General features: G+C 38.6%; 4 protein-coding genes across 10 annotated transcripts; 3 read left to right on the top strand and 1 right to left on the bottom strand.

Annotated features, from left to right (window-relative positions):
• Positions 1–810: 810 nt before the first annotated feature.
• Positions 811–8,857, top strand: LOC113708694 (protein NUCLEOLAR COMPLEX ASSOCIATED 4). Of its 5 annotated transcripts, XM_027231266.2 has the most exons (16): positions 812–1,431; positions 1,563–1,655; positions 1,902–1,978; positions 2,297–2,358; positions 2,520–2,571; positions 3,290–3,390; positions 3,975–4,066; positions 4,208–4,309; positions 4,755–4,813; positions 4,905–5,079; positions 6,449–6,622; positions 6,792–6,936; positions 7,225–7,282; positions 7,768–7,873; positions 8,156–8,336; positions 8,442–8,857. In XM_027231266.2, exons 1-16 carry the CDS (start codon positions 1,003–1,005, stop codon positions 8,462–8,464), a joined length of 1,929 nt encoding a protein of 642 aa, XP_027087067.1. In that variant the 5' UTR covers positions 812–1,002; the 3' UTR covers positions 8,465–8,857. The 5 variants fall into 5 exon arrangements, 4 of the variants coding, with proteins under 4 accessions (XP_027087067.1, XP_027087068.1, XP_027087070.1 ...); XR_011820959.1 differs by lacking the exon at positions 8,442–8,857 and having other exon boundaries at positions 811–1,431; positions 7,229–7,282; positions 8,156–8,396; XM_027231267.2 differs by having other exon boundaries at positions 4,023–4,066; positions 8,156–8,857.
• A 111-nt stretch (positions 8,858–8,968) lies between these two features.
• Positions 8,969–11,390, top strand: LOC140004041 (tetraketide alpha-pyrone reductase 1-like). Of its 2 annotated transcripts, none has more exons than XM_072064437.1 (6): positions 8,969–9,317; positions 9,490–9,662; positions 10,041–10,229; positions 10,370–10,532; positions 10,633–10,825; positions 10,914–11,390. In XM_072064437.1, the coding sequence occupies exons 1-6, from the start codon at positions 9,155–9,157 to the stop codon at positions 11,059–11,061; spliced, it is 1,029 nt and encodes a 342-aa protein (XP_071920538.1). In that variant the 5' UTR covers positions 8,969–9,154; the 3' UTR covers positions 11,062–11,390. The 2 variants fall into 2 exon arrangements, with proteins under 2 accessions (XP_071920538.1, XP_071920537.1); XM_072064436.1 differs by having other exon boundaries at positions 10,367–10,532.
• A 214-nt stretch (positions 11,391–11,604) lies between these two features.
• LOC113708696 (alpha-1,3-mannosyl-glycoprotein 2-beta-N-acetylglucosaminyltransferase) lies at positions 11,605–18,914 on the bottom strand. 2 transcript variants are annotated; one of them, XM_072064435.1, is made up of 19 exons: positions 18,357–18,905; positions 18,135–18,185; positions 17,413–17,500; positions 16,889–16,951; positions 16,222–16,256; positions 16,051–16,127; positions 15,534–15,579; positions 15,364–15,426; positions 14,987–15,053; positions 14,849–14,917; positions 14,704–14,773; positions 14,561–14,622; positions 14,210–14,299; positions 13,968–14,062; positions 13,451–13,513; positions 13,304–13,342; positions 13,015–13,185; positions 12,386–12,504; positions 11,605–12,041 (listed from the first exon to the last, which is right to left on the bottom strand). In XM_072064435.1, the coding sequence occupies exons 1-18, from the start codon at positions 18,426–18,428 to the stop codon at positions 12,388–12,390; spliced, it is 1,338 nt and encodes a 445-aa protein (XP_071920536.1). In that variant the 5' UTR covers positions 18,429–18,905; the 3' UTR covers positions 11,605–12,041; positions 12,386–12,387. The 2 variants fall into 2 exon arrangements, 1 of the variants encoding a protein (XP_071920536.1); XR_011820960.1 differs by lacking the exons at positions 11,605–12,041; positions 12,386–12,504 and having other exon boundaries at positions 13,065–13,185; positions 13,668–14,062; positions 18,357–18,914.
• A 2,832-nt stretch (positions 18,915–21,746) lies between these two features.
• LOC113708636 (protein EXORDIUM-like 5) lies at positions 21,747–23,477 on the top strand. Its single transcript, XM_027231171.2, has one exon. It carries the CDS (start codon positions 21,969–21,971, stop codon positions 23,055–23,057), a length of 1,089 nt encoding a protein of 362 aa, XP_027086972.2. The 5' UTR covers positions 21,747–21,968; the 3' UTR covers positions 23,058–23,477.
• Positions 23,478–25,597: the final 2,120 nt, after the last annotated feature.

Genomic DNA, 25,597 nt, shown 5'->3' with positions numbered 1-25,597 from the left:
TTTAAGAAATAGATGACTACTAGATACTTTAAGAAAGATAACTGAGATTTTACCTTCCTTGCTTTAAATCCAAATTTTCCTTCTGATGCTATGAAAATGGGAATATTGTGATTAGGAGTTTTGTCTCACCGGATCTTCCCCTGGCGCCTGCTTTGTAACTGAAAGGCTTTAATGGGTACTACACCGTCTTTTAGGATCCTACAAACAAGGTATTTTTTTCAGAGTTTCCGGTTGTTTGGATCTAATCTAGGGTTGGCTGCCCAAATCTCTACTTTTCTTATTTCTCTTTCGTCTTATGCTAGCAATATGAGAGAGAAAAAAAAAAAACTGCTAAAGAACGTATGAAATTGAAGTTTTTATTGGATGCTTTAATTTACAGGATGTAAGTGCATCGTTAATAGTGATTGAGACCATATAAATTAATTACAAGAAAAAGAAACTTAGGGATCCTAGTGTCTCATTAAAACACCTAGGGAAAGACACCTATATTTTGTACTATCTCATTAGGATACCTAGGCAAAGAAATCTAGGGATAAAATAAACCTAGGGATCGTATTTGTATCTCATTAAGACACCTAGGAATCTTGTTTGTCACTATTTTTTTAGACACCTAATTTTTACAGTCTTTTTTGCTAATATTATTATTAATTAGATTTAAATAGGGCAAATTTGAGCGTACAATGTCTAAAATTAAGAATTTAGAGCGTAGAGCATTTAAAACTGAAGTTTAGGGTGCAAGTGAGAAAATGATATAAGTTTGGGGGTGCAAAGTGAAATTAATCCAAACATATATACTCCTAAAATACTTGTTCCCTGCAGGCTTCTGGACCTGTAACATGGTAGACGAAGAGGGAGGGTTTTGAAGGGGGTTTAGCTTTGGAGGCGGACATATAAAAATCTTTACATAGCCATTGTAACAATTTACACACAAACACACAGAGAGAATATATATATATATATATATATATATTTATGTAACACCGAACCAATCATTTTTTGTGGATGGCTTCCTCCAATTCCATGACGATGATGAAATCTTCGCAGCAGCAGATGATGATGATGAAGAAGAGGAAGAGGAAGAAAGAGCAGCAGCTGAGCCTGGGGGAGCTCAAAACCCTAGGGGAGCAGCTGCTGTCGTCCAGGTCCCACATCAACAACCTCCCTCGCCTCCTCAATTTTATCAAACACCCCCGAGAGGACTTCCACCCTGCCTACGCTCTCGAGTCCCTCCTTTCTCTCCAATCCTTCTTCACTCCCCTTCTACCGGACCTCTCTGCCTCCCGCTCCCGCTCCTCCAGCTCTTCCTCCGACGCCTCCACCACCGCCGCCGCCCATCTCATTTACTCGACTTGGCTCCGCTCCAAGTTCGACGACTTCCTTCAATCTTTATTCTCCATCTCTACCTCTGCCCTTTCCGACCCAACCCTCCGGGTAATAATTTACTACACCATTTTCACTACTACCGCTGCTCCTAGTCTAATTTTGTTATTTACTAATTTTGCTTTCCTCCTTTTAAAAAAAAAAAAAAAAAATTCTGAATTTTGTTTTGGTTCTGATATTAGGAAGTTGTGTTGGAGACAATCATGGAGTTTGTCAAGGTAGCCAATGCCGGCAACTTCCACTCTTCTATCTTCCACCGGTTCCTTCATGCCATTGTAAGTAATCCCTAATCATATATTGCTATCCATTCTCTACTTCTACACTTGATTCACATTTGAGTTTCGCTCCCTCTCCCCCTGCTACTTTCTTTTTTCCCATATATTTCTTGATCTCTATTGGCCTTTTCATCTTGGAATGCTGATCATTTCTTGTGACGTTACCTTTTCTGTTTTTGCTTTGATTAATCAGTACCATTCATCTATTTCCCTTTTTTTTTTTAAAAAAATTTGTGGCACTTGTAGGTTCACTCTACTTTGGGAGTTGGTGATATACTGTTACAGTTGCTGGCGTCCAAGTACTTCAAGTATATTGATGTCCGGTATGATGATGTCTATTCTTCTTGATGACTTGACATCTCCCCTATGGTGACTCTGTCTATGTATTGCTGTAAAGGCATTCATTCAAACTCTGTTGTTAATGGTGAAACACTATTCACTCTTTTAGCCCAACCTTTCAGCAACTAAAACGATGCATTTGATTCCTACGCATTTCTATGCATTTTTTTTTTGGGGATATCTGTCATCTAGCATGATGCCAAATATACCAATGCTTGCTTAATAACCTTCACGCATTCTTACTTCAGAACATTGTCTTGCATTCCAAACCATGTTTCTGACTTGTTATTCTCTTCTGACAGTTATTTCACGTACATAAGCTTGGAAAAGATAGCACGAACTCTGGAGCCTGATGATTCAGCTGGTACTTATTAATTTTTGACAGTTATTCTCTTCAATGGCCCTTTTTTTCACTAGCATAGCATTCAGTGCTACATTTACTCTGTCTCACTTCCGAAAGGAATGCAAAACTGGTACAACTTTTTTTTTTCTTTAATAAACTTCCTTGACCTGTTTGTCGTTCAGATGATAAAGGTGCAACTTCAGAGTCTGCTGCTGGAAATCGGTCAAGGGCAAGGTACCTGTAGATTATTCGTGTTCCTAGCCGTCTTACTCAAGGCAGATCAATGTGATTCTTGCTGTATTGCTAAGATCATCCTGCACAATAAATTGAGCTATGGCATTGTATAAGCTAAATGGGAGCTATTTTCATTTCTATATGCTAATGCTACTCATACAAGGTCACTTTCATTTTCTTGTACTGTTGAACTTGCTCTTTAGTTGGAATATGGTGCAGGCCAGATTCCTTGGCTTCATACAAGAGATAAGGATCAAGAATGCAGGGTCCAAACTTGCTTGCTTCACTATGAACAGTTGTTGCAATGACATCTCTTTGATGTTTTAGAGTCTAGGCATTGCTGCCCTTTCTGTGTGTTTTGTATGTATGTGAATCTGTGGGTCTCTGTGTTGGTTTTTTATGTTTCTGGTTTACTTTTAGAGGGTTTTGGATTACAACAATTTACATTGGGTCCCCCCCCCCCAAAAAAAAGCTTGTCTGTGTTCCTTTTTATTTGTTTGCCATTGATGTTGCGAGTTTGCATTTGCGTCAAAGCCAATACTGGCACAACTTAACAAATGTGTAATCTTTGTGAAATCTCTGTGAACCATGTAAGCGTACTCTTTTTATTTAGTTTCGACTTGGGCTTCCTTATGTTCTGAACTCACATAATTGGAAATCACATGATTATAGGATTTGCACTATTATTAAATCTTTGACCATGTATATTTGGTTGTAGCATGGAGGTCTGTATTCGGATGATATATCATTTGCTATCGCGCATCCCACCATTAGAAGTTTCAGTTGTGGAGTCTAATTATGAAATGTGGAGTTGTGTTGGTAAGTTCATTCTTTAATTTTTGACCTTGACTCTATTAGTTCAAAAATTTCTTTCCCTACTCACATTATTTTGGTAAACAGTTTTTTGTGTCTGATGTTAAAAATATTTGTCATGTATGATGTATTTCTAACACTAATCTACAACGTTGAAGATTTTTTCTATTTTGTAATGAATTCAAGATGCATAGTCACATCCCTTGCAGATCCTAATACTTTATTTTAAATTTGAGTTGCATTTGATTTGATCAAATCAAGGTGTATTGATTTTCTGAAAAACTGGATATGTTGTCCTCACCTAATATTCACATGTATGATGTATTTCTAACACTAATCTACAACGTTGAAGATTTTTTCTATTTTGTAATGAATTCAAGATGCATAGTCACATCCCTTGCAGATCCTAATACTTTATTTTAAATTTGAGTTGCATTTGATTTGATCAAATCAAGGTGTATTGATTTTCTGAAAAACTGGATATGTTGTCCTCACCTAATCTTCACAGTTTTTTGCATTAAATCTGTATTCTTTGAATGTAGTAATTCAATTGATGTTATATTGGTATTGACCTGTATCCAAATTGATAGATATTTTTACTAGAAAATTCAACAAGAAAAACCATGATCACCTTTCAGATGCAGAGGATAAACAGCAGAAATTAAGATTACATGATCGCAAGGTTTGTACTGCGATGAACCTTTAGAATTTTTCTCACTCATGTAGCTTCCATTTTTAATACTTAGATGATCTCCTTTCACATCGAACCTGTGTCACTTTATATTGTCTTTGACCTGAGTTTCCACTCTTTTGGCTCTATCAGGACTTTTCTGCAGCCAGTGTTACTAAAAAGATGAAATTAAAGTTTAGTAAAGCATGGATATCATTCCTTAGATTGCTGCTTCCACTTGATGTATACAAGGAAGTAAGCAGATCATTAGCAATTAGATGTGTATTTTGCATCTTAGAGTGTTTCTTCTGGATGTTGAGCTCCTATATGTTCTGTTTCAGTTTCTCTGTTGTGTAGAAGTATGTAGTTTACTGTTACCAGATGTATATAATCTGATACATATTGATCTCATGAAGCAAATGCTGTATGAACAAAAAGAGTAATAATTGATGGAAGTTCCTCATTTGTTATATTGTTGCCATCTTGAATGATAATTCTAGTTATCCCCGATGTTCATACTATTCACCTTTCCTGATTATAAGGGGCTGCTACTGTTATCTGAAACTGGCTTTGAAGGCTCTCACACATGTCATTGGTTTGATATCTTTTTGGTTGCTTTTCTTGTATCATTATATTGTTTGTTTGAATGATTTGATTTGCATTCAAATTCATGCTCTCTTGCTCTTGCTTTGTGGCTTAGGTTCTTGCTACTCTTCATCAAGCTGTTATTCCTCACCTTTCTAACCCAATCATGCTGTGGTAATTTGTTAAGAGCTTTTTATTTACATTTATGTTCTGTTACTCTTTTACCGTCAATATGTCCATGATAAGTTTTGCTCATAAATTGCAGTGATTTCTTAACAAGATCATATGATATAGGAGGTGTTGTGAGTGTGATGGCTCTCAGCAGTCTCTATATCCTTATGACACAACATGGCCTCGAGTATCCAAATTTCTATGAGAAGCTTTATGCACTGTTGGAACCTGCTATCTTTATGGCTAAATATCGAGCAAAATTTTTCGAGGTACTCTTGTATGTTTCAGGTTTCAGTTTTGTTTGACAAGTGAGTTTAAATGAATTAGGCTTGGAAGGATTAGTAAATAACTGCTTGTGTTTTTACAAGTATGTTTCATATGATGGTGAAATGGATGTGCGCTGGTAATGTAATTATGTAAGGGCTGAAAGATTAAATGAATTAGGTTAAATTTTTTCAGGTACTCTTGTATGTTTCAGGTTTCAGTTTTCTTTGACAAGTGAGGTTAAATGAATTAGGCTCAGAAAGATTAGTCAATAACTGCTTGTGTTTTTTACAAGTATGTTTCATATGATGGTGAAATGGTGGTACTATAATTATGTAAGGGCTGAGTGCTACATTTTGCATATTGTGCATCCAACTGATAATTTTCTCACTTTTTTTGCCTTGCTTGGTGGACATAGGTGTTGTTCCTGGAGATGGTTGTGCAAATTTGTTACAAACACTTATTTTCCTTGCTCCTCGTGACTTCACCATGCTTAGTGTCTATTGTGATGATTTTTTTCATCTTTCCCTGTTTTAATGTGTAAATTTTTGCAACCACCTGTCTGTGTCTTAGATGTTACTAATGCTTTGCAGAGGTGACCTGCAGAATCTGCTTTTGAGAATTACTCAGCAGGAAGGAGCTAGGCAGGCAGTCTGTGTTTTATTTTTAGATTTATTTGGAAGTTTTAGCATCATCAAATAACTGATGAGAAGGGAATCCAACAACTTTCTCTTCTTGGATTTTGGGAGTTTTTCTACTTTGTAACGTAGCCATGTTATAAACTTGTTCAGAATTTAATTATGATTAGTAAACATGCAGCATGCGGTTCCGCAGACTTAACTATTTCACTAATTTAGATGATCACAGTCCTATTTGTTGCTCTGGATTCTTCTCTTTTGTTAGTATGGTGATTTATATGTTACAATCAATATTAAAAAGAGGCGAACTGGAGAGATGGAGTCATGAGCAGTGTTATAGTGGGATCTGTATGTTAAGGGAGGAATCTTAGAATGATGGTAAATTAATGAAACTAGAGTTAATGACAGAAGGATGCAGGGAAAGGAAAGGTGCTTGGTTATAAGAGGGAGAGGAGAAGGTTAGATGTGGGTTTGAGAAGAACGAGTTTTGTGGCGATGGAAGGTGACAAATGTTGAGAGAGTAATTTTAGTCATGTGCCTCCATTCAACTCTATGTGGTATGAGTAACTCATTGGAGGTGTTTGCGTCATGGTTGATCTCAATGGGAAAGAGTAATAGAGACATGTCATCGTGATGCTAGATTTTAATGACTAGAATAGTGTTTTGCTTGGATCACTGTTTAGATTTGTTTCGTTTATTACGTAACCCTCTTACTGATTTTGAATTCTGTTTGCAGCTTATTGATTCTTGCTTGAAATCACCGCTTCTTCCAGCGTATTTGGCTGCTGCTTTCTGTAAGAAACTGAGTAGACTTGCACTTTCTGTTCCACCTTCAGGGGCATTAATCATTATTGCTTTAGTCCATAATCTTCTTAGGAGACATCCTTCAATCAACTTCTTGGTGCACCAGGTAAGTATACAATTTCGCATCACAAGTCACTTGCATTCAATTGCCACACTGATTATTCTTATGAATCATGCAAAACTTGGTGGCAGGAAAGGTTTCTAATGTGGCAATTCTTTCATTGAATGGTATCTGCGTAAATACTTCCTTATGAACTGACACCTATATGCTGCAGGGGTATGTCAATGAGACTGGTAAAGTGACATCTGCAACAGACAAGAGTGGTGTTGACAGAACAGATGACACGGATTCTGCGAACAAGCAAGGCATTGATCAATTTGATGATGAGCAAAGTGATCCCATGAAAACTAATGCTATGAGTAAGATTTGAATTTATTAGGTCTATTCTATAGAAAAGCAAGCTAATTTTGGTTTTTCTTTTTTTTTTTGGGGGGGGGGGGGGGTTGGTGGGGGGACTGGTTGCTTAAGAGTTTTTGTTGCAGATTATATGTAGACCACCATTTTCCTATCTAAGCTTAGCATTCCTTGACTTTCTACCCTTGATCCATTGTGTGCATTCTATAGAAAGTCATCTGAATTTACAAACAAAATAGTGGATAATACCCTTTTTTCCCCCTTCAATTATGCTAACAACAATCATTGGCCAGGAAGCTCTTTATGGGAAATTGATACACTCCGGCATCACTATTGCCCACCAGTGTCAAGGTACATGTTTCCAATCAAGAATGCAATGACCTCGTCTTTGATTTTTAATAAGGGAATCGTTAATGGCAGTCCCACTATCTTTTTTCTTGCACTAATGGCAAAATTTAACAAGAACACCTCATTTGTCTCACCATTTTGCCCATGTTTACTAGAAATAATACAACCTGCATCTATGGCAGTAACACTTATTTGCAATTTAAATGACTGGTTTACAAAATTCAAGAAAACATTTTGCTAGAGAATGCTGAAATTTAGTTTTTGACTGTGTAAATTAGATTTAACGAGTTTAAGACTTGCATATAGCACTTTGAATGATGTCCAAAATTAAAGATTTTCATAAAGAGCTGTAACTTTAAGTTAGTGAAAAAGAAGAGTTACCTTTATCATAATAGGTGAGGGTATTTCTGTCGGTGTAAAAGTAAACTAATTTGGGAGCTCAATGCCATTTCATATTCTCTTAACTGGTCACTGTTCTTGTGTACTAGATTTGTTTTGTCCCTCGAGAGTGACTTAACAATTAGAGCCAAAACATCCGAAGTTGCTGTGCAAGATTTCAGTTCTGGATCATATGCAACTATTTTTGGTGAGGAGGTAATATGGTCAATCTTTATACTTGAAAATCATCCATGGATCCTTTAGGAGGCCTCAGAAATAAGGCATCTTATGTTCTCCTCGTTTTTGTTGCTTTCTTAATATTTTAACAAACATTTGTAGCATCTGTTTCTATGTGCTTATCAAGTCCTTGCACAAGCACTGCTCAGAATTGCTAAATCTGGCAGTGATTGTCTTCTATGCGATAGCAATCAGATCATTGCTGTTAGAGCAAGCTTTGGTGTCTATATAATAAAGTGTCCCGAATCACTATCCTTGCAGATTAGAAGGAGGGTCAAACAGGTGCCTCTGGCATTCTATAAATCTACTCCAACCTCTTTGTTCTCAGAATCCGATTTTCCTGGTTGGACTTTTGATCTCAATGATGGGGAGCCTGTTGCTGTCAATGATGAGAATGGAACTTTGGATACACCCAAAGAACATGACCACATTTCTGTGAAACGTCAGTGTCTAGTACCTGTGTAAAGAAAGTACTCTTTTGCCAAAGGAAAAGTTTTGCTCATTGCCGTTGCCTCCCTTAATTTTTTAGTGCGACTTGTTGCTGCAGGGGGTATAGGGTTGCATCATTGAGCAGTTATTCAACTTACCAATCTGTTTCACATCAAAAAATGACGACTTGCCAATCATGCTTGGTGACTTTAGGTTGTAGTTAAGTAATTTGGCAGTTGGTACCATGGTTTGACAAGCTAAAGTATATTAGGACAATCAATTGCTGGTTGTATACAAGTGTGTGTGTGTGTCGTACAGTGGAGGCTGATATGATTGGATTTGCAATTTTTGCTACATTGTTAGTTGAATTGTGCTGGGTTCGCCAGTATGTTGTACCCATACATAGTGTTATTTGACGGTCTGCATTTTTACAATTGGAGCAGTCCTTCAAATTGTACTGGAGAACAAAGTTGAATGTTTACATTGCGGTTGCATTATTGTGTTTAAATTGTATTGGAGAACAAAGTTCGAACTTTTTCCCTTGTAATGCTAATTAAAATAGCATTTGTTACGAGCTGCCATACTTTCGTTGCCGACTCTCGACTGAAGGCCTTGGATAGATTTTATTTATTTCTGTTTTATGCAGTTAGTTGTCAAGTGGATGCTTCACAAACCTGCGATGACTTGCCTCATCTGTAAAACCTCCGATGCTTCACAAATGTTGGATGAATTTATATACACTATTTAAGTATGAATCACTAAAGACGCTGAAGGTGGTGTTACCTTAAATGTAATAGCTTTGAACTGTTATAAAAAGGGGTGAGCCAAAAAATGAAAGAGGAAAGAAACTCCAAAAGAACAAGAGAAGAACGAGAGATGGAGGAAAACAGGGGCAAAGTATGCGTGACCGGTGCATCTGGCTTTCTGGCTTCTTGGCTGATCAAGCGACTGCTGCTGTCTGGCTATCGAGTAACCGGGACGGTCAGAGATCCAGGTAGCTCTTTCTTTCTTTTTATTTTTATTTTTTTTTTCATTGTTTTGGTGTTGGTGCCTGGGCTGGGAATGGCATGAATACATTCCGGGAACTGAGCATGCCAAGAAGTAATTGATGAATGGCGGCGAGTCATGCATGCCTAGTCTCTGTTGTGAGTTTGTGACATGAACAGAAAATGCCAAGAAGGTAGCACATCTCTGGAGGCTGGAGGGAGCAAAGGAGAGACTGGTGCTGGTGAAGGGCGACTTAATGGAGGAAGGCAGCTTCGATGATGCAATAATGGGCTGTGAAGGTGTCTTTCACACTGCATCCCCTGTTCTAGGGCGACCAGCATCCGATCCCAAGGCATGTAAAGTTTGATTGTGGATGCCACTTTGACAGCATTTATTAACTCAATAATTCTCATAACAAAATCCTCAGCAGTGCTGGCGGCACTAAACTAACATTGTGGACTGCAATGAACTAGCAAAGCAATTTCAGTGTAACTGTTACCTGAGAGAAACAAGAAATGGGGAAGAAGGGTTTTTTTTTTTTTTTCGTTATTGCGTTCCAAGTTCTTTTCTTTTCAAGTGGGCGTTGCCTTCTTATGGAGTGGTTGAGGAAATTAGTTAGTTCTGAATTAGATCCACAAGCGAAATCCACATACATGCTGTCGATTTTGTGAGATATGTATGTGCATCACACAAAGTTATTGACTCCTAATCTAATCCTAAAATTGCATAGGCTGAAATTTTGAAACCTGCTGTTGAGGGTACGCTAAATGTGCTGCGTTCGTGCAAGAAAAATCCATTTCTGAAGCGTGTTGTTCTGACCTCGTCTTCCTCAACTGTGAGGGCAAGAGAGGATTTTGATCCCAACGTACCACTGGACGAATCATCTTGGAGCTCTGAGATGCTCTGCGAGAGACTGAAGGTACGTACCCTCATCAGCAACTCCGCATGAATCAGTTTGTGAATTTGCAACAGCACTAAGAAACACACAGATTTTTGGATAAAAAAAAAACATGCTGTGATATAATGCTTAATTTTGCATGCTCTGGCAAATGCAAGAAGATCTGGTATGTTTTATCAAAAACTCTGGCGGAGAAGGCTGCCTGGAAATTCTGTGAGGAGAACGAGATTGACCTGGTCACCGTTCTCCCCTCATTCGTGATTGGACCTAGCTTGCCTCCGGAGTTATGTTCCACAGCGGCCGACGTCCTCGGCTTGCTCAAAGGTGGAGTACTAGCTGCTCTCTCTCATTCTCGTGTGCTATTTGGTGTTAATCGTAGCATATCCCTAAAGCATAATGGGTAGCATACACTGTAATAATACAGGGGAGACGCAGAAATTCGAATGGCATGGAAGAATGGGATATGTGCATATTGACGATGTTGCGCTGTGTCACATCCTGGTGTATGAACGCAGGAATGCTCAAGGACGATACCTCTGTTCTTCCACTGTCCTTGACAATGATGAGCTAGCCTCCATTCTATCCGCCACCTACCCTGCCCTGCCTATACCCAAAAGGTTTGCTTGCTATTTAGTATTCTACTTAGTTACTAGTAGCCTACCTTGCATCGAAATTATACCCATGCCGTACCTCCTCCCGTTTCAGGTTTCACAAGCTTGATAACAGACCATCTTATGACCTGAATACATCGAAGCTGGAGGGCTTGGGATTCAAGAACTTCAGGTCCATCCGGGAAATGTTCGATGACTGCATCGCATCCCTGGTGGAACAAGGCCACCTCTCTTCTTCTTGATCAACGTCTACTCTTGGCCATGACTACAGTCACTGCAACAAGTCAAAAGACCATTTTTTGACTATGTCCACTCTTGGTTCAGAATCCTTTTTTTTTTCTTTCTTTTTTCCATAGGGCTTTCCAGGGTTTATTGTGTCTTTATTCGCGTTGTTATAGTGCAAAAGTCCCGTGCCTACCGTCCCAGTTGCAACTCTGTCCCTGTTTGAGGCTCTTAATTTCTAAAGATTGAGATAAACGCTATAACTTTTCTAGTCCAAGAAAGGGTAAAAAATAGAAAATGTTGGAGCCTAAAATTGCCATTTGGGAATTTAAAAATGTCTTTGCAGGAACTCTGGCGCATCCTCTCCTCTCGCGACAATTGGGACCAGACATCTTATTAAACTAATCTCTCTGTTACAATTGAGGTGCACAGTATCCAAATAGAGCCCTCTTTGCAAGCAGCTGAGAGGACCACATTTTACACTGCTTAAAAGTTAGCACACAACGTAATTTTTACCAAAAGAAAATGGAGGGAAAAAAAAAGAACTACTAATTGATGAAATATAGAATAACAATCCGAGTGAAATTTTATGCAGCTTAGGCAAAAAAATGTTTTAGGATTCGTTATGGGTACTGAACTGTCTTTAACTATTAACAGTATGTGTCCATTTAATTACTCAGTACTACAATCTACAAAAGAGTAACGACCACCCGTCTACACTACTAAGGAGGGAGGGAGGGGCTCATATAGGGGGATGGTCGCAATTCATCTTCCTCTCCACTCGAAAATGCATCTGTTGGTAGCAAACTGGTACTTTTGACTCTCCTGTGTGATAATTTTAGGGGGAAAAAAAAAAACTTAACTTTGTAAGCTCCAGTCACATACTCCTTACAGTGAATTGGACGATAAACTGCCCATAATGCCTCTGCATGCTTTTATAGGAATCTTTTTCACATCACTAAACCCACTTTATCCGAAAATCGTGTCCTCTTCTACAAAACTGCTCAGAGACAGATAGAGGTATCTGTCAGTCAATTAACTTCAAGACATGATCTTAAAGTAAAAAAGAAGATCAAACATCTTTATTCTTTCTTTGTTCAAAAATTGTGGGCCATCAGGCATAAACTAATAGCGGAAGGTCCATACTCAGCTTCTATGTTTCTTTGTGGCTTCCCATCAGTTATCTGGTGATGGATGCAACATACAGGAGGGCACTTAAAAACAGTGTTTGAACGTGTGAAGTAACATACAAAAATAGAGATCCCTTCAGTAACCTTTAAGGTATTAGCCCTTTAAGCTTGCTTTTGTTGAAAAGAAATTGGGATAAGAGCAGATGCTTGTTACCTCTAGGTGCGTCCAATCCCAAGCAGCTGGAGGGAATCAGGACCGACAAGGAATACACGTCTTGGGGTTTGATACCGGAAAACTACTACTCCTTTATACGAAGCCCGTGGTATCCCATCCTACAAAAGGAAAGGGAACAGAATAATGGGGGCAAAACTGTAGGTGGTTGAATACAGAAGAATATGTAGACAACTAAAGAACATATGTATCAACATAACAGATAGGCTGATTCATTTCTGTTTTTCAATGATACTTCACTTCTGTTGGGAAAAGCAGAAGAATTGATGTCGTAAACTCACAGGAATCAAAATTGTGTTATGCATGAACCGAAGACCATTAACACAGCAGAAATAGGAGAGATTAAACTAATACAAGTTTATGAATGAGAACTCAAGAAAAAAACTGCATGTGTTTTCAATCTTAGAAATGTGTACAAGGTGTATTTTCTGAGTCTTAAAACTAATTTGACCACATACTCTCCAGACATTCAAGTTCTGATACAGCTCTACTTCAAAGTTCGATCAAATAGATATATGGACGCCATGGAATTAAAAAGGAAACTTAAATCCAAACTTCAAAGTTAGGTAACACCATGGAAATAGAAAAGAAAACCAAATCCATATTATTACCTTCCATTCTTCAAAAATACCAAATTGGCGGGCAATGAATTCAAAATCCATTTGGTCTCTGTACTGAATGCGCACATCACCATCTATGTTATATGCTTTTAGAACAGCATCAGCTCCATACACAGGTTTAGCATTTTTAACCAGTTCAGCAAAATGCTTGACATACTTGTCCTGAAAATTTTGATTTACAATCAATAACTGAGTACGGAAGACACTAAATTTCTCTATGCAATTTTGTCCTGTATTTTTGCCTTATGAAACAGATTTCAGTTTAAGCTGTGATTAATACCTCCATTAGATAGCTCAAGTCCATAGACTTCCAATCAACCTATGGCCAACAATAGAATAATAAATATACTATCAGAGAAACTGAGTCTGGTAGCAGCCGCTAAAGAAAGTGAAAACGAAGAACAAAGCGATGACAACAGATACATACCTGTACATCATTCAGCTTAATAGGTTTAAGATATTGCTTGAAGAATTGCCCCAAACTAGACCCCTGTAAGTAAATCAATAAGACTTCAGAAAAAAGATCATATGCCAAAAGAGTGGGAAATTTTATAAAAATGAACTGAAAGAGGAAAGTTGCAACATCAAATGAGAGAGATAGAGGAAGGCCATGAATACTAAACATCTAGTAGTGTCAACTCTACCAGTAAGGCAACAAAAGAATCAAATTAGCTGACACTATAGAGGTAGGTAGCTCCAGCAACTTCTTCAGAAGCAAATAAGATGACAATTTACAGCATTCAGAATCAAAACCAAGTATCTTCGTTATGACCACATCTGTCCTTAGAACAGAAGATAGACTTGATCATAGATGACAATATATCCAGAGAAAAACTCAGCCATGGCTGACAGGACATCACCATCCAATGCATTCTCTTTATCACCAGAGACAACCTGAACTGTGTTAAACAGAAGAAATCTGTAAAGTTCTCAGATATACTTACATGCTCACCAAAGTTGTATGTTCTACACACTTCTGGTCGAACAAATTGTCGACCTTTGTGATTCTCCTTTTGTCTCAACCAATCATCCCAGTAAGTGAATGTTTGGTCAAGAAAATGCTCAAAAGATTGCACCCTAATTTTTTATTGTGATATAATAACTAAGGAGGAGAAGTTAAAAATGAAATAATGCAAGTCCCTTTCTGTAAGTGTCATGTTCAAACATAAATATGTAGAAGGATATGCCTTTGGCCACTTTGGAGATAATTCATCCCATGTAGATATAGAAAGCATCCATCCAAGACCCGGGAAAAAGTCTGAGCGGTAGAGCGCGTCTGCAAATAACATAATGGGTAACAAGCAGAAACAGAAAGCTCTGTTTACAATAGAAGTTGATGATAATTCATGTCTGAAATGCATTAATCAAGTTAATCAGAGAACAGGAGCTCCACTCAACGATAAAAGCAGTCAAACAGCCCTTGAAATTATGGTTTCAAATAACAGCATTATGCAGTTTAATCCAGCTAAACTTCTTATTCAAGCTATGTACTGTTGAACAGTCAACAAAAAAAAAAAAAAAAGATTAAGAATCTTACAAGGATCTTGCACAAACTGCTTTTGCCCATTGTCATTCCACGAAGATATAGCCATAATTGACCTAGTGTCAAGAGTTTAAAGTGCGTGTAAATTACAGAAATTATTACACTCGAAAAGAATTTGATCTTCAAAAGAAACTAACTTGTCACTGTCAAGAAGCATTGCTCCAGCCTCAAAATAGGCAAAAAAATCTGGGGCAATCTCCATATCGTCTGCAGTTCGCAAGAATTGACTCTTAGTGAAAGCAAGACAAGAGAGTAGAAGTATTCAAAAGGAGATGTCAGCACCCTCAAGTATGATGACTCGGCTGAAATTGTGCTTGTAAAACAATTGATCCAATGCCCACTTGTAATGACCTATAACATCATCAAAAAGTAAGAGATACACTTATATGTCATTTAAAGAAGACATAAAAGCAGCCATACGTGCAATCTTGTAGTAGGCAATTAACTCCCCAGGCCTATCTGGGTGGACAGGTCCATAATCCAAGTGCTACAAAACAGGAATCATCAAAACAGTTAGAAAGCAGACTCATTGAAAGAGTATTCTCAGAGTTTATTAAGATAATAGGATCAGGCCAATGATGCAAATTAAAAGGACAATCTTTCCTCCATAATCTTGACAAATAAACTGTCTCAGTTTCTAATGGATCACTATTCAGATGCATTAACATCAGAAAAAGGTGCTAAACTTTAAGGGGAATGCCTACAAAATCACAGGCCCCTAGTATCAATTCACTTGAGAGCTGTATATATTCAACTTATAGCCAAAGCCGCCACAAACAACAAATAACAAGAAATACCTGCATGTATGTCAGCTGATCATAACTCAAAGCCCTATTTTTAACATTTGGATCTGAACCATCCTGCTCATAGAAAAGAAAAAAAAAATGAAAATTGCAGCCTATCTCCACAAGTATCATCAAACACAAAATATCAAATAGAAGAGACAATCTCCACCTCATCAATGTACCTGTGATATGAAGAGAGGAAATTTTGATGCGACAGACTTTTGATATCTGGTTGACATGAAGAACATACCAATAATGGTCAGGTAAAATCCCGTACGACTCTTTTACTTAGCAGAAGAATAATGCTTGGGCACCCTTAGGATTGAAAGGAAATGAGAGGAATAGATAATGGTGGAAAAAAAAGTAAAGGGTGGTGGTATTACTTTATTTTTTGATTCGATAGATGTGAAAGGCAAATAGAGGACATGTTTAAAAAACTGTGAGATAGAAAGGCAAGGAATCAAATAGCAAAGTTTCTGTCTAGAAAGTATATATTTTAAAACTATTAATCAAAATGTTCCTTTCCCTTGCAGTACACATACTTTAGGACAAAAATGAACTTAACATTTAAAACTTATCTTCTCCATCCCTTTCCCTCCTCAAAAAATCAATCCAAAATAAAATACATAATCCCTCCTTTTCCTTGCCTTTCCTTTTCAATTCCATCAATCCAAACAGTAGCTAAAAACACAAACATACTTCAGGATAGATTTGATGGTCCTTTCAAGGTAATCAGCACGATTGCAAGCCATTACTACAACGGCTGCTACTGGCACCTGATTTATACAAAGAAGAAAATAGTTGGAATACAGTAGGCTATGATCTCTAATCAAGTAGGCTATAACAAAATTTTCTTATTTCACGGTGAACCTGCACATTGCTAATTAACTTCTTCAGGTCCTTCCCTACAACAAGAGAACATCAGTGTCACCCATCATGCACAAGCCAATAAACTTATTCACATAAATAGGCGTGAGGTCGGGTGCTTATTGCTTTGAAATGATGTATGAGATGATGTAATGTCTTGACCAAATATGGACCTAATTTAGGAAATCAGAAACAAAAGAACAGAAGTAGCTCCATGTATGTACTGTTTTTGACATGATATTCTAAGAGACAAGGGTTCATTTAAAAGCTATAGCAGAAGTGTGAAAACCTTTTTTTTTGTGGGTGGTGTTTTGGGGGGGGGGGGGGGGGGGGGGGGGGGGGGGGGGGGGGGGTGGATAAGTAGAACAATTTACATTGTCATCCCATTTAGTTATGTACTTGTGGATCAGACATATACAGGATTTCAACTGCCCTAAAAAATATTTCATATTAGTCCAAGGCACTCCCCTACAGATTCATGAAAGAAAAAAAAACACGGGGATGAAAGAAAAATGTCAGGATCACATAGCTCTAATGGGTGTTGTGAGTTCTCCCGAGAACATCATATAGCTCTTTATTTGCTGATCTATCATTAGCCAAAAGAAAATTTACTGCATAATGGCACTGTCGCCAAGACACAAAGAAACATCAATAAGTAGTGTGAACATACTCTCAAGATCTTGAACAAGTGCCCTCAATTGTCTGCATTCCTGGTCCTGACGCATCTTTTCTTCTGAAATGATAAGCAAAAACTCAGTTCAGGCAGGCCAAATAAAAATCCCACATCTCTCTGATAATTGAAGGAAGCAAATATCATAATAATGCAGTATCCCTTTAACAGTTGAAGTAAGTCAGACTTCAAACCATATACAAGCAATTAAGTGCTATTAGGATATGGTTTCTGCAAAAGGATGAAGAGGAAACACATAACGTGAAACCCGGCTTCCTGTTCTTTCCTTCATCACAAATTATAGCACCAAAAAATTGAACTTTCCATGCATGATGCAGAATATTTATTTGTCTAATTCCCAGTGCTGCTCATACTACAATAGTGTTCCTTTTGCAAATGTTGGTCGATAGGAGCATACAACTTCCAACAACATAGAATGGTTAGAAACAAAATAACAAAATATGAGGATAGAAGAACATGTATACCTGTATGTCAGTGTGTGTGAATGTGTCTATATAGCATACCTTCAAGGGCCACAATCCTTCCTTGTTGCATGCTAATCTGATCAATCAGTAATCGTGTCTGGCTAGTGCAATGGTTTTCTGCTTCTACCTAATGTAATCAACAAGCTACCATGTCTCAGGTACATATGTTCTCCCCAGTTTTAAGCAAGGGTAACTATTACGCATTAACTGACAGTAATGTGGGAAAAATGCGAATTTACTCAACAAACAGTCCACGTGCAAAATTAGAGGTTTAGCAATTTGAGTCATTGAAATATTGTCGAAGTCAAACAGAAGACCCCAAAGTAATTAGTTTCCAACCTTAAACTTAGTGATAAAATCAGCAAAAGACACCATGTGAATAAGGTGGAATTTTGCAATTTGGCACTCCCTTCCTAAAGGATTCTTCTCTACACATTTCAGTTAGTTTCTTCTTCCCTGAAGGAGATTCAAGTTTCAATCCTTTAGACCTTGAAGCCTTTATTGACAGCATTACGCTGTATCCACATGAAATTAGCAGAGTTTTAATACCTAGAAGCATCCATGAGTTCACCTCCAAGTAAAAAGTAGTATAGACCCCATTTGCCATAGTAAATACGGAAATATGGGATGCATGCGCTTACACGTACGGGCATGATTTAATAGCCAAATAGTTAAAATGAAATGGAAAATCCCTAAAGAAACACGATATGTTTAAGGTATGGAAGAATATGGAGGTGAATTAAGAGACAGGGCATACATACAGCAGCAGCAAGACGATCAGCATAGTCAGTCTGGGTGCCAAAGAGCCGCATCTGAGACCCAAAAAAGGGATAGATTCCAATCACATAAACACGGTGAGCATGTTCAATAAAAAGCTGAAATCGTCATTAAGGAAATAGGAGGAGTAATGAAAGGAGAAAAATTAGGGTTTATCGATAACAGAAATGGAAGCAATGTGGGCAGAGAGAGATAGAGAGAGGGACCTGGACGTAGATGAAAGGGATCACAGCAAGCAGGAGAAGATAGCGGATATCGCACCGCCACCACTTCCCCATTTCTACACCTAAAATCGAAAGAAGCCCCGATTAGGTTAGGTTTGGGGCGCCGGGTCTACCGAGCAAGGCGGCAGCAGCTGGAAGCAAAAGCAGCCAAGTCTTTGCGGCTTTTGCCACCTGACCTTCTTAATAAACCACCCCACTTACTTAATGATACTACCATTACATGACTGACAAAAAAACTATATATGGATAATCTGTTTTTTTTTTTTATTTCTTTTTGTAATTTACTCTTAGTGGGTTTTCCGGTGGCTTCTCGGCTTGACTTTTGATCTTTTTTGGGGACGTCCTCCTCCTATTCTGCGTTTCTGGTCGCCACCGCTGCCCCGTCCTAGGCAACTCTCCGGCCTACTGCTAGCTAGCGTGTTCTGTGGCTGCGGCGAGTCAACAAGAGACTGATCAGCACTTTATTTATCCCCACTCCACTTTTACAGCAACGTATCTGATGGCGTTTTCCTTAATGGAGTCATAACTCACAAGTCGCAAGACAAGCGCGTTTGGACTGGAGATTCTTTGAAATAATTTTTATAAAAGAATACTGTAAATTTTTTTTATTAACATATGTAATATAAAAAGATGGCTGAAAAATGCGTTAATAATACAGGTAAATTACTACGTGTAAATAGAATGAAAAAATTATCAAAAATTTAGGTCAAGACCACTAATTTAATTTTAATTTTATAAGGAACGGACAATTAATATTTTAAAAATAAATGAGAAAAAATTTAACGTTGTGAATGCATCTACGTGCAGCTATTTTTCTATGTACAAAAAAATTAGATAAAAAAAATTTGGAATAGCTAGGATTTATCTAGGAATCACATAGCACCCATTAAAAAAAATTGACATAATTACTATAGTACTTTTCTTTGGCAATATAATTACTACCTCAATAACAAGAGATTAACTTGGTTTAACATAAGTCGTTATTTGGAAATACATTACTGCTTGTACGAACAAAACACTAAAAGCAAAAAAAAAAAAAGGTGCTAGCCTAAGTCGGGCATAGCTCAAATTAATCCCGTCCCTAATAATCCCACGACAAATGTTTAGGATTGGTCGGGTTTAAAGTTTAAACCCATACAGTACATCAGAGGATAGGATTCTCTGTCCTTTTTTCCTATTCAATGTAAAACTACGTAGTTCCACTTATTAATATTGCTTACGTGACACATATCATTGAATGCATATTTAGGGGGTATTTGGTAAATGGATTTCAAATTCACATGATTGCACGTAATTGTAACTCTGACAAACTCAAGAATCTCATTTTTAAATACTTGCCTAATCTCATATGAATCATGCAGCGTGAAATTCCAAGGTAGAAGACTATGGGTACAATTAAGCATAAACAATCATTATTTACGGATGTTATTGAACTTGAAACCTATTTATCAAACACCTCCTAAATACGCATTTAATATTACGTGTCACATTAACAGTATTAATACGTGAAATTACATAATTTTACATTGGACAAAAAAAAAATATACATATATATCTGATACATTGCTGTCCAATTAAAATTCCGCTCATTTTGCCACCATGTCCGTGTCCATGGTCATTCCCGTCCGGTCCTGCGAGCTAATGCTACATGTGTATTGCGGTCCAATTAAAAGTAAGGAGACAGACAGAGAGGCAGGAAAAGGAAACGAAGGGACACATTTTTGATACATGTGGTATACCAGTGCTGTTGCGTTCCTAATGGGACTGTCAAGGACGCCGAGCCAGTCCGAGTTCTGTCGGTCCAGCCTGAAAAAAGCTCACCAAACCTATGCTTTTAAATTAAATGTAAGTTGGGTTTGGGTTATTCTAGACTCGAGCACAATTAAACTCTAACCCATATATGAGTATAATTATATAGGCAAAAAATATAAAATAATATCTATAATTTATAATTATACGTATTACGATATAAAATATTGATAATTTATATAAATTTGTATTAATTCATAGTTATAAAATATATCTTATATATATATAAGGTTTAAATGTATAAAACTCTAACGAACTATTATACTAGTTACACTTGACACCCTATAGCATACTAATAGGCACTTTACACATTTGGTCAACTAAAAAATAATTCAAAAATTAATTTCATCAAAGGAATGGATGAAATGGCCAATTTATTCTCCATTAAAAACTGAAGTAACAAAAATGTTTGTTATTTTGGTGGGAAAGATTACTACTTTAAATAGATTAATTTTCACTTTATATCAAAAAGTCTATTTATTAACACGTAAAAAAACACTATATGTGAGGGCAAGGCATGGAAATATTAAACGACTATTGTTGCAATTTTAGAATCTCATAAATTTCTTTAGTGCATCATAATGCCATATAATCAGCAAATTTTCACTTGAAATCTTTACAAGAATAAAATTAGAGTAGCATCCAAAATTTTTCATATGAATTTAGCACAATAACTACAATAAAGTTGCAATACCGAACCAAAATTAAAAATCGCATATTAGTATTGGACTCCGAAATTTCAATAAAATTCCTAAATTATTTAAATTTGCTCGATAGCAATTTTTTTTCCCTAGGCAAACTTCAAATATGTAAAAAAAAAAAAAAAAAAAAAAGGTTACTAAGATTCTTGAATTGAATTTATTCCGTTTCTTCTTTTTTTTTTTCCTGCTTCTTTTGTTTGAGTTGTAATTCAAAGTGATCGTATATTTTATTGTTATATGTTTTCAGTCAGAATTTTATTATGAAGTGAAAATTAATCCATTTAAGGTGACAATTTTCCTTGCCAAAAAATCATTTTTGTCACTTTACACAAGCTTTTAGTGGATGATAAATGGGCCATTGCATCAATTATTTGGATGGAGTTAATTTTCTTACTGTTTTCTAATTGACTAAGGGGGTGTAAAGTGCCTATTAAATAATTTAGGATGCAAAATGCAACTAGTGCAATAAATTCGTGAGGCTTTTTTGCATTTAATTCTATATATAATTATGCATTTAATTATGACTTTGGATCAATCTCAATTTAAGGTGAGCTTAAAGTCCAAAAGCTCAATATCGGACAATTCATATAATTTGTGAGCCGAGTTTAAATTTATTAAAATCTGACCCAAAAAGCGCAATTGACACCGGTCGGTACTCGACTGCTGTGCCCGTGCCCACATAAAATGAATTGAAATCGAAATCCCTCTGATAATAGCTGTCACCAGCCCATTTCCCTCCCAAACCACAGCGCAGAGAGATCCCCACACACACACCCACACTTTTGTGTGTGCGACACTACTGTACTGTCCTGAATAATACACACTTTTTTTTCAAAAAAAAAAAAAAAAGGAACTTCTTTCTTGGAGAGTTTCAGAAATCGGAGTAGGGACTTCCTTCTCCCTTCCCTATAAATTCACAGATCAGAGAAACCCCCTCCTCACTCGCGGCAAACGCAAACTCCCCCCTTCCTTCCCTACGGCTGTCCCCTTCCCCCGCCTCAACCATTTCCATTTCTGGCGCTATACTTTTATTCCCCTCCCGGAGGAGGAAAGTGACTTTAAAAAAAAAATATTATACGCAAAAATGTTGATTAAAACAGCAGTAAGAGGAGGAGGAGGAGGAGCACAGACACTATTGCCGCTGCTTCTTCTCCTCATCGTCCCCTTCAACAATGCTGCTGCCGCCTCCAATTCCTCGGCAAAGCAGCAGACTCTCCAAACACAATCGGACTCCTACTTCAACCCAAAGCTTCCCCCCAAGTCCCTCTCCGCCTCCAAGAAATTTGAGGGCTCCTCCGACTTGGTCGACCTTCGCTACCACATGGGCCCCGTCCTCTCCTCCCCGATCAACATCTACCTCATCTGGTACGGCCGCTGGGCCGCCTCCCACCAGCTCCTCATCAAGGACTTCCTCCTCTCCATCTCCACCTCCGATCGCCGCGCCGCTCCCTCCCCCTCCGTCTCCCAGTGGTGGCGCACCGTCTCCCTCTACAGCGACCAGACCGGCGCCAACATCTCCAGCTCCGTCGTCGTCGCAGGCGAGTACTCCGACCCCCGCTGCTCCCAAGGCACCCACCTCACCCGCCTCTCCATGCAGCAGGTCATCGCCGCAGCGGTCCGATCCAAGCCCTTGCCCGTCGACCACAAGAACGGCATCTACCTCATCCTCACCTCCGGGGACGTCACCGTCCAGGACTTCTGCCGGGCCGTCTGCGGCTTCCACTACTTCACCTTCCCGTCCGTGGTGGGCTACACGCTGCCGTACGCCTGGGTGGGCAACTCCGGGAAGCAGTGCCCGGAGGTGTGCGCGTACCCGTTCGCCGTGCCCGGGTACATGGGGGGAGGCGGGCCGGGAGCGCTGGCCCCTCCGAATGCGGACGTGGGGGTGGACGGGATGATAAGCGTGATCGGGCACGAGCTGGCGGAGCTGGCATCGAACCCGCTGGTGAACGCGTGGTACGCGGGGGAGGACCCCACGGCGCCGACGGAGATCGGGGACCTGTGCGAGGGGCTGTACGGGACGGGGGGCGGGGGTGGGTACATCGGGCAGGTGATGAGGGACAGAGAGGGAAGGACGTACAACGTGAAGGGGAGGAGGGGTAGGAAGTTTTTGGTGCAGTGGATCTGGAGTCCTGTTTTGAAGGCCTGTGCCGGTCCGAATGCGTTGGACTAGGAGTCCCGGAGAGGCGAGTCCCGTCTTCTCCTCTCCTCTGCAATTGTACTCGCTCCTATCCTATGTAGAGTTGTAGTAGACATTACTACTACAACTGCAGTAGCAGTCAGTAGCACTTTGCTACAGTTTTTTGGCGTACTATTCTTTTTAAGTCAGTCTGGTAGTGTCTACATTCATTCTTTCTTGATTTGCCCGCCGCCTTCCTGCCTGCCGGGGAGTTCCATTATCATTCAACACTGGCGACTATCATGAATTGCGAAATGACGGTGGGTTACAAAGATGAAGATGGGATTATTGATTTTTTTTTTTTTTTTTTTGGTGGTTTAGCTGCTGGGGATCCTTTTTCTGTTATTAATCACAGGTAGATGTATGTATAAAGAGGCAAAATATATGGTACTAGTAGAGTGCGATTTCATGATATTTTCTTTCATGATATTTTCTTTCGTGATGTTTTCTGTGATGCTCCGCCGTACCAAGCAGTAGCAGTAGTAACTGTGAGGAGAGTAGCAAGGCATGCCGGAGAATTTTATTGGCTTTCTCGCCACCCGAAACTGTGGGTCAGATTAAGGATTCAAGTCGATCTAGTTTAATTAAATTACTTTATTCAAATAATATCTCAAATAATATTTCGCTTGCATCATAAATACATTTTTCAATTCATCTTTTTATATTTTCAATCACCTTTTTATTTCGTATACGTCACATCACAAAAAGTATTACAGTAATTATTTTAAATAATATTTCAAATAATACCCTATCCAAACAAATCCGCCGGTACTATTTCAACATTGTGATTGTCTTTTTTGTTTTCTTAGTATTATAAATATATAAATATGGAGTCACCAAAGGTTTTTTGGGTTGGTTGCCGACGCATGGCGCAATGAAGGGCAATGGGTCCTCCTGGAAAGAAGGGGGGGGGGGGGGAAGGAGGAGAGGGATAACTCGCTTTGGAGACAAATGTTACAGACTGGTCGCGGCGTGTGGGGGGGGCAAGCGGCAGCTGTGATGGAAGATCAGTACTAATAAGTAGGAGAACTGCATCAAGTGCCAAACGACTGCAACGCTTGTCTAACCTCTCTTTGTTGTGTGTGTCCAAGCTGCTACTTTTTCTTTTTTTTTTATAAATAATAATAATAATAATAATTTTATAATTTAATCTATTCTAATCTACTAAAAAAAAATTTATAATATCTGAGGAATTAGTAGAAATAAGAATAATCTAATTATTATATCAAAGAGCGTGCTCCGTCGAACTTGTTGAGTTAATTCTGTGCAGCGAGCTGCTTCTCGCCACCGTTCAGACCAGATGATTCAACATGGGCCACCGGACTTTATTGAACCAACCTTGGTGAGCAACAGCTAATAAGAGGGCCCACCAATCAATCTAGTGTAGTAATAAACATGGAGACGGACGAGTGCCATCATGTCCAGCAGAGCTACTGCTGTGTCGTGACAACCAAAACCAGTCTAGCATAGCATATTACTGTCAAATATCACCTCTCACTCTTTTCTTCGATGATGAGACGCTGCATGACAAATTTCACACGCTTGAAAATCCAATTCATTTCTGTTAATATCATATGAAATTACTTCATATGAATTTTTTTGCTTATTAGTTTATTCTCAAACAGGAACGCGTTTACTCAAAAGTAAGCAACTAAAGGTGTTTGGCAGAAAATGGCTCGAAAGGACAAATTCGAGGCTCTCTCGAGTAGGTATCCGTATCGAACGGCCTGACAAACTAAAAGTCGAAACACACACACACATTTTGACAAAACTGATCCTCCCATACGCGTATGATGATGATAACAAGCGAGACTAACTTTGCAAACAATTGGGAAGTTCTTCAAGTCCATGTCCTACGATATGTTCTGTTCTAACATCGTACGCCCCCCCCCCCCCCCCCCCCCCCCCGCCCATTGAAAGGCCATCATGTCCTTTCCAAACAACAGTAGCATCATCTTAGTCCAACAGAGAAGACTTTAGCAGTTAAATGTATATGAAACGACGTCTCTTAGTCATGTCATGTAGCGCCACCAATGACGTCGTCCGCCAGTTTCTGAATTACTATATGAGAAGAAATGGGTTTCTGACACACTACTGTCTCAGCACCACAGATCTTGGTCATAATTCAAAAGTTTAATAGTTCCCGAAATTGTTACATAATTGCATTGCAGCTTCTGGACATTTCAAGCCAGGTGACTTGTCAACGTTGCAGAATAAAATAGGTAGCAGAGTAAAATAGGCTATCTAAACTTTTGACGTGAAGAAGCCTGCATCCTATTTAACTGCAAAACAACCTGGCCAGAGCTATCGGTTTAACGGTCTAGAATTCACCAAGCATATTATTGTTACGTCAGTACCTAGAAACTGCAAACAATTAAAATCTTGGTAAATCCGAACTCTTAAGCTTTTTTTTTTTTTTTGCCTTCTCCTCTGCGATTTGATCAGGGTTATATGTGTCCGTACTTGTTAATCTATCAGGTAGTAATCATGAGTGTGTTTGGACAGCCAATTATTTGGCCAAATATATTTGCTGA

Source organism: Coffea arabica, chromosome 9c (genome assembly GCF_036785885.1).
Source record: "Coffea arabica cultivar ET-39 chromosome 9c, Coffea Arabica ET-39 HiFi, whole genome shotgun sequence".
Taxonomy (NCBI): Eukaryota; Viridiplantae; Streptophyta; class Magnoliopsida; order Gentianales; family Rubiaceae; genus Coffea; species Coffea arabica.
This window is presented reverse-complemented; position numbering and strand designations above follow the sequence as displayed.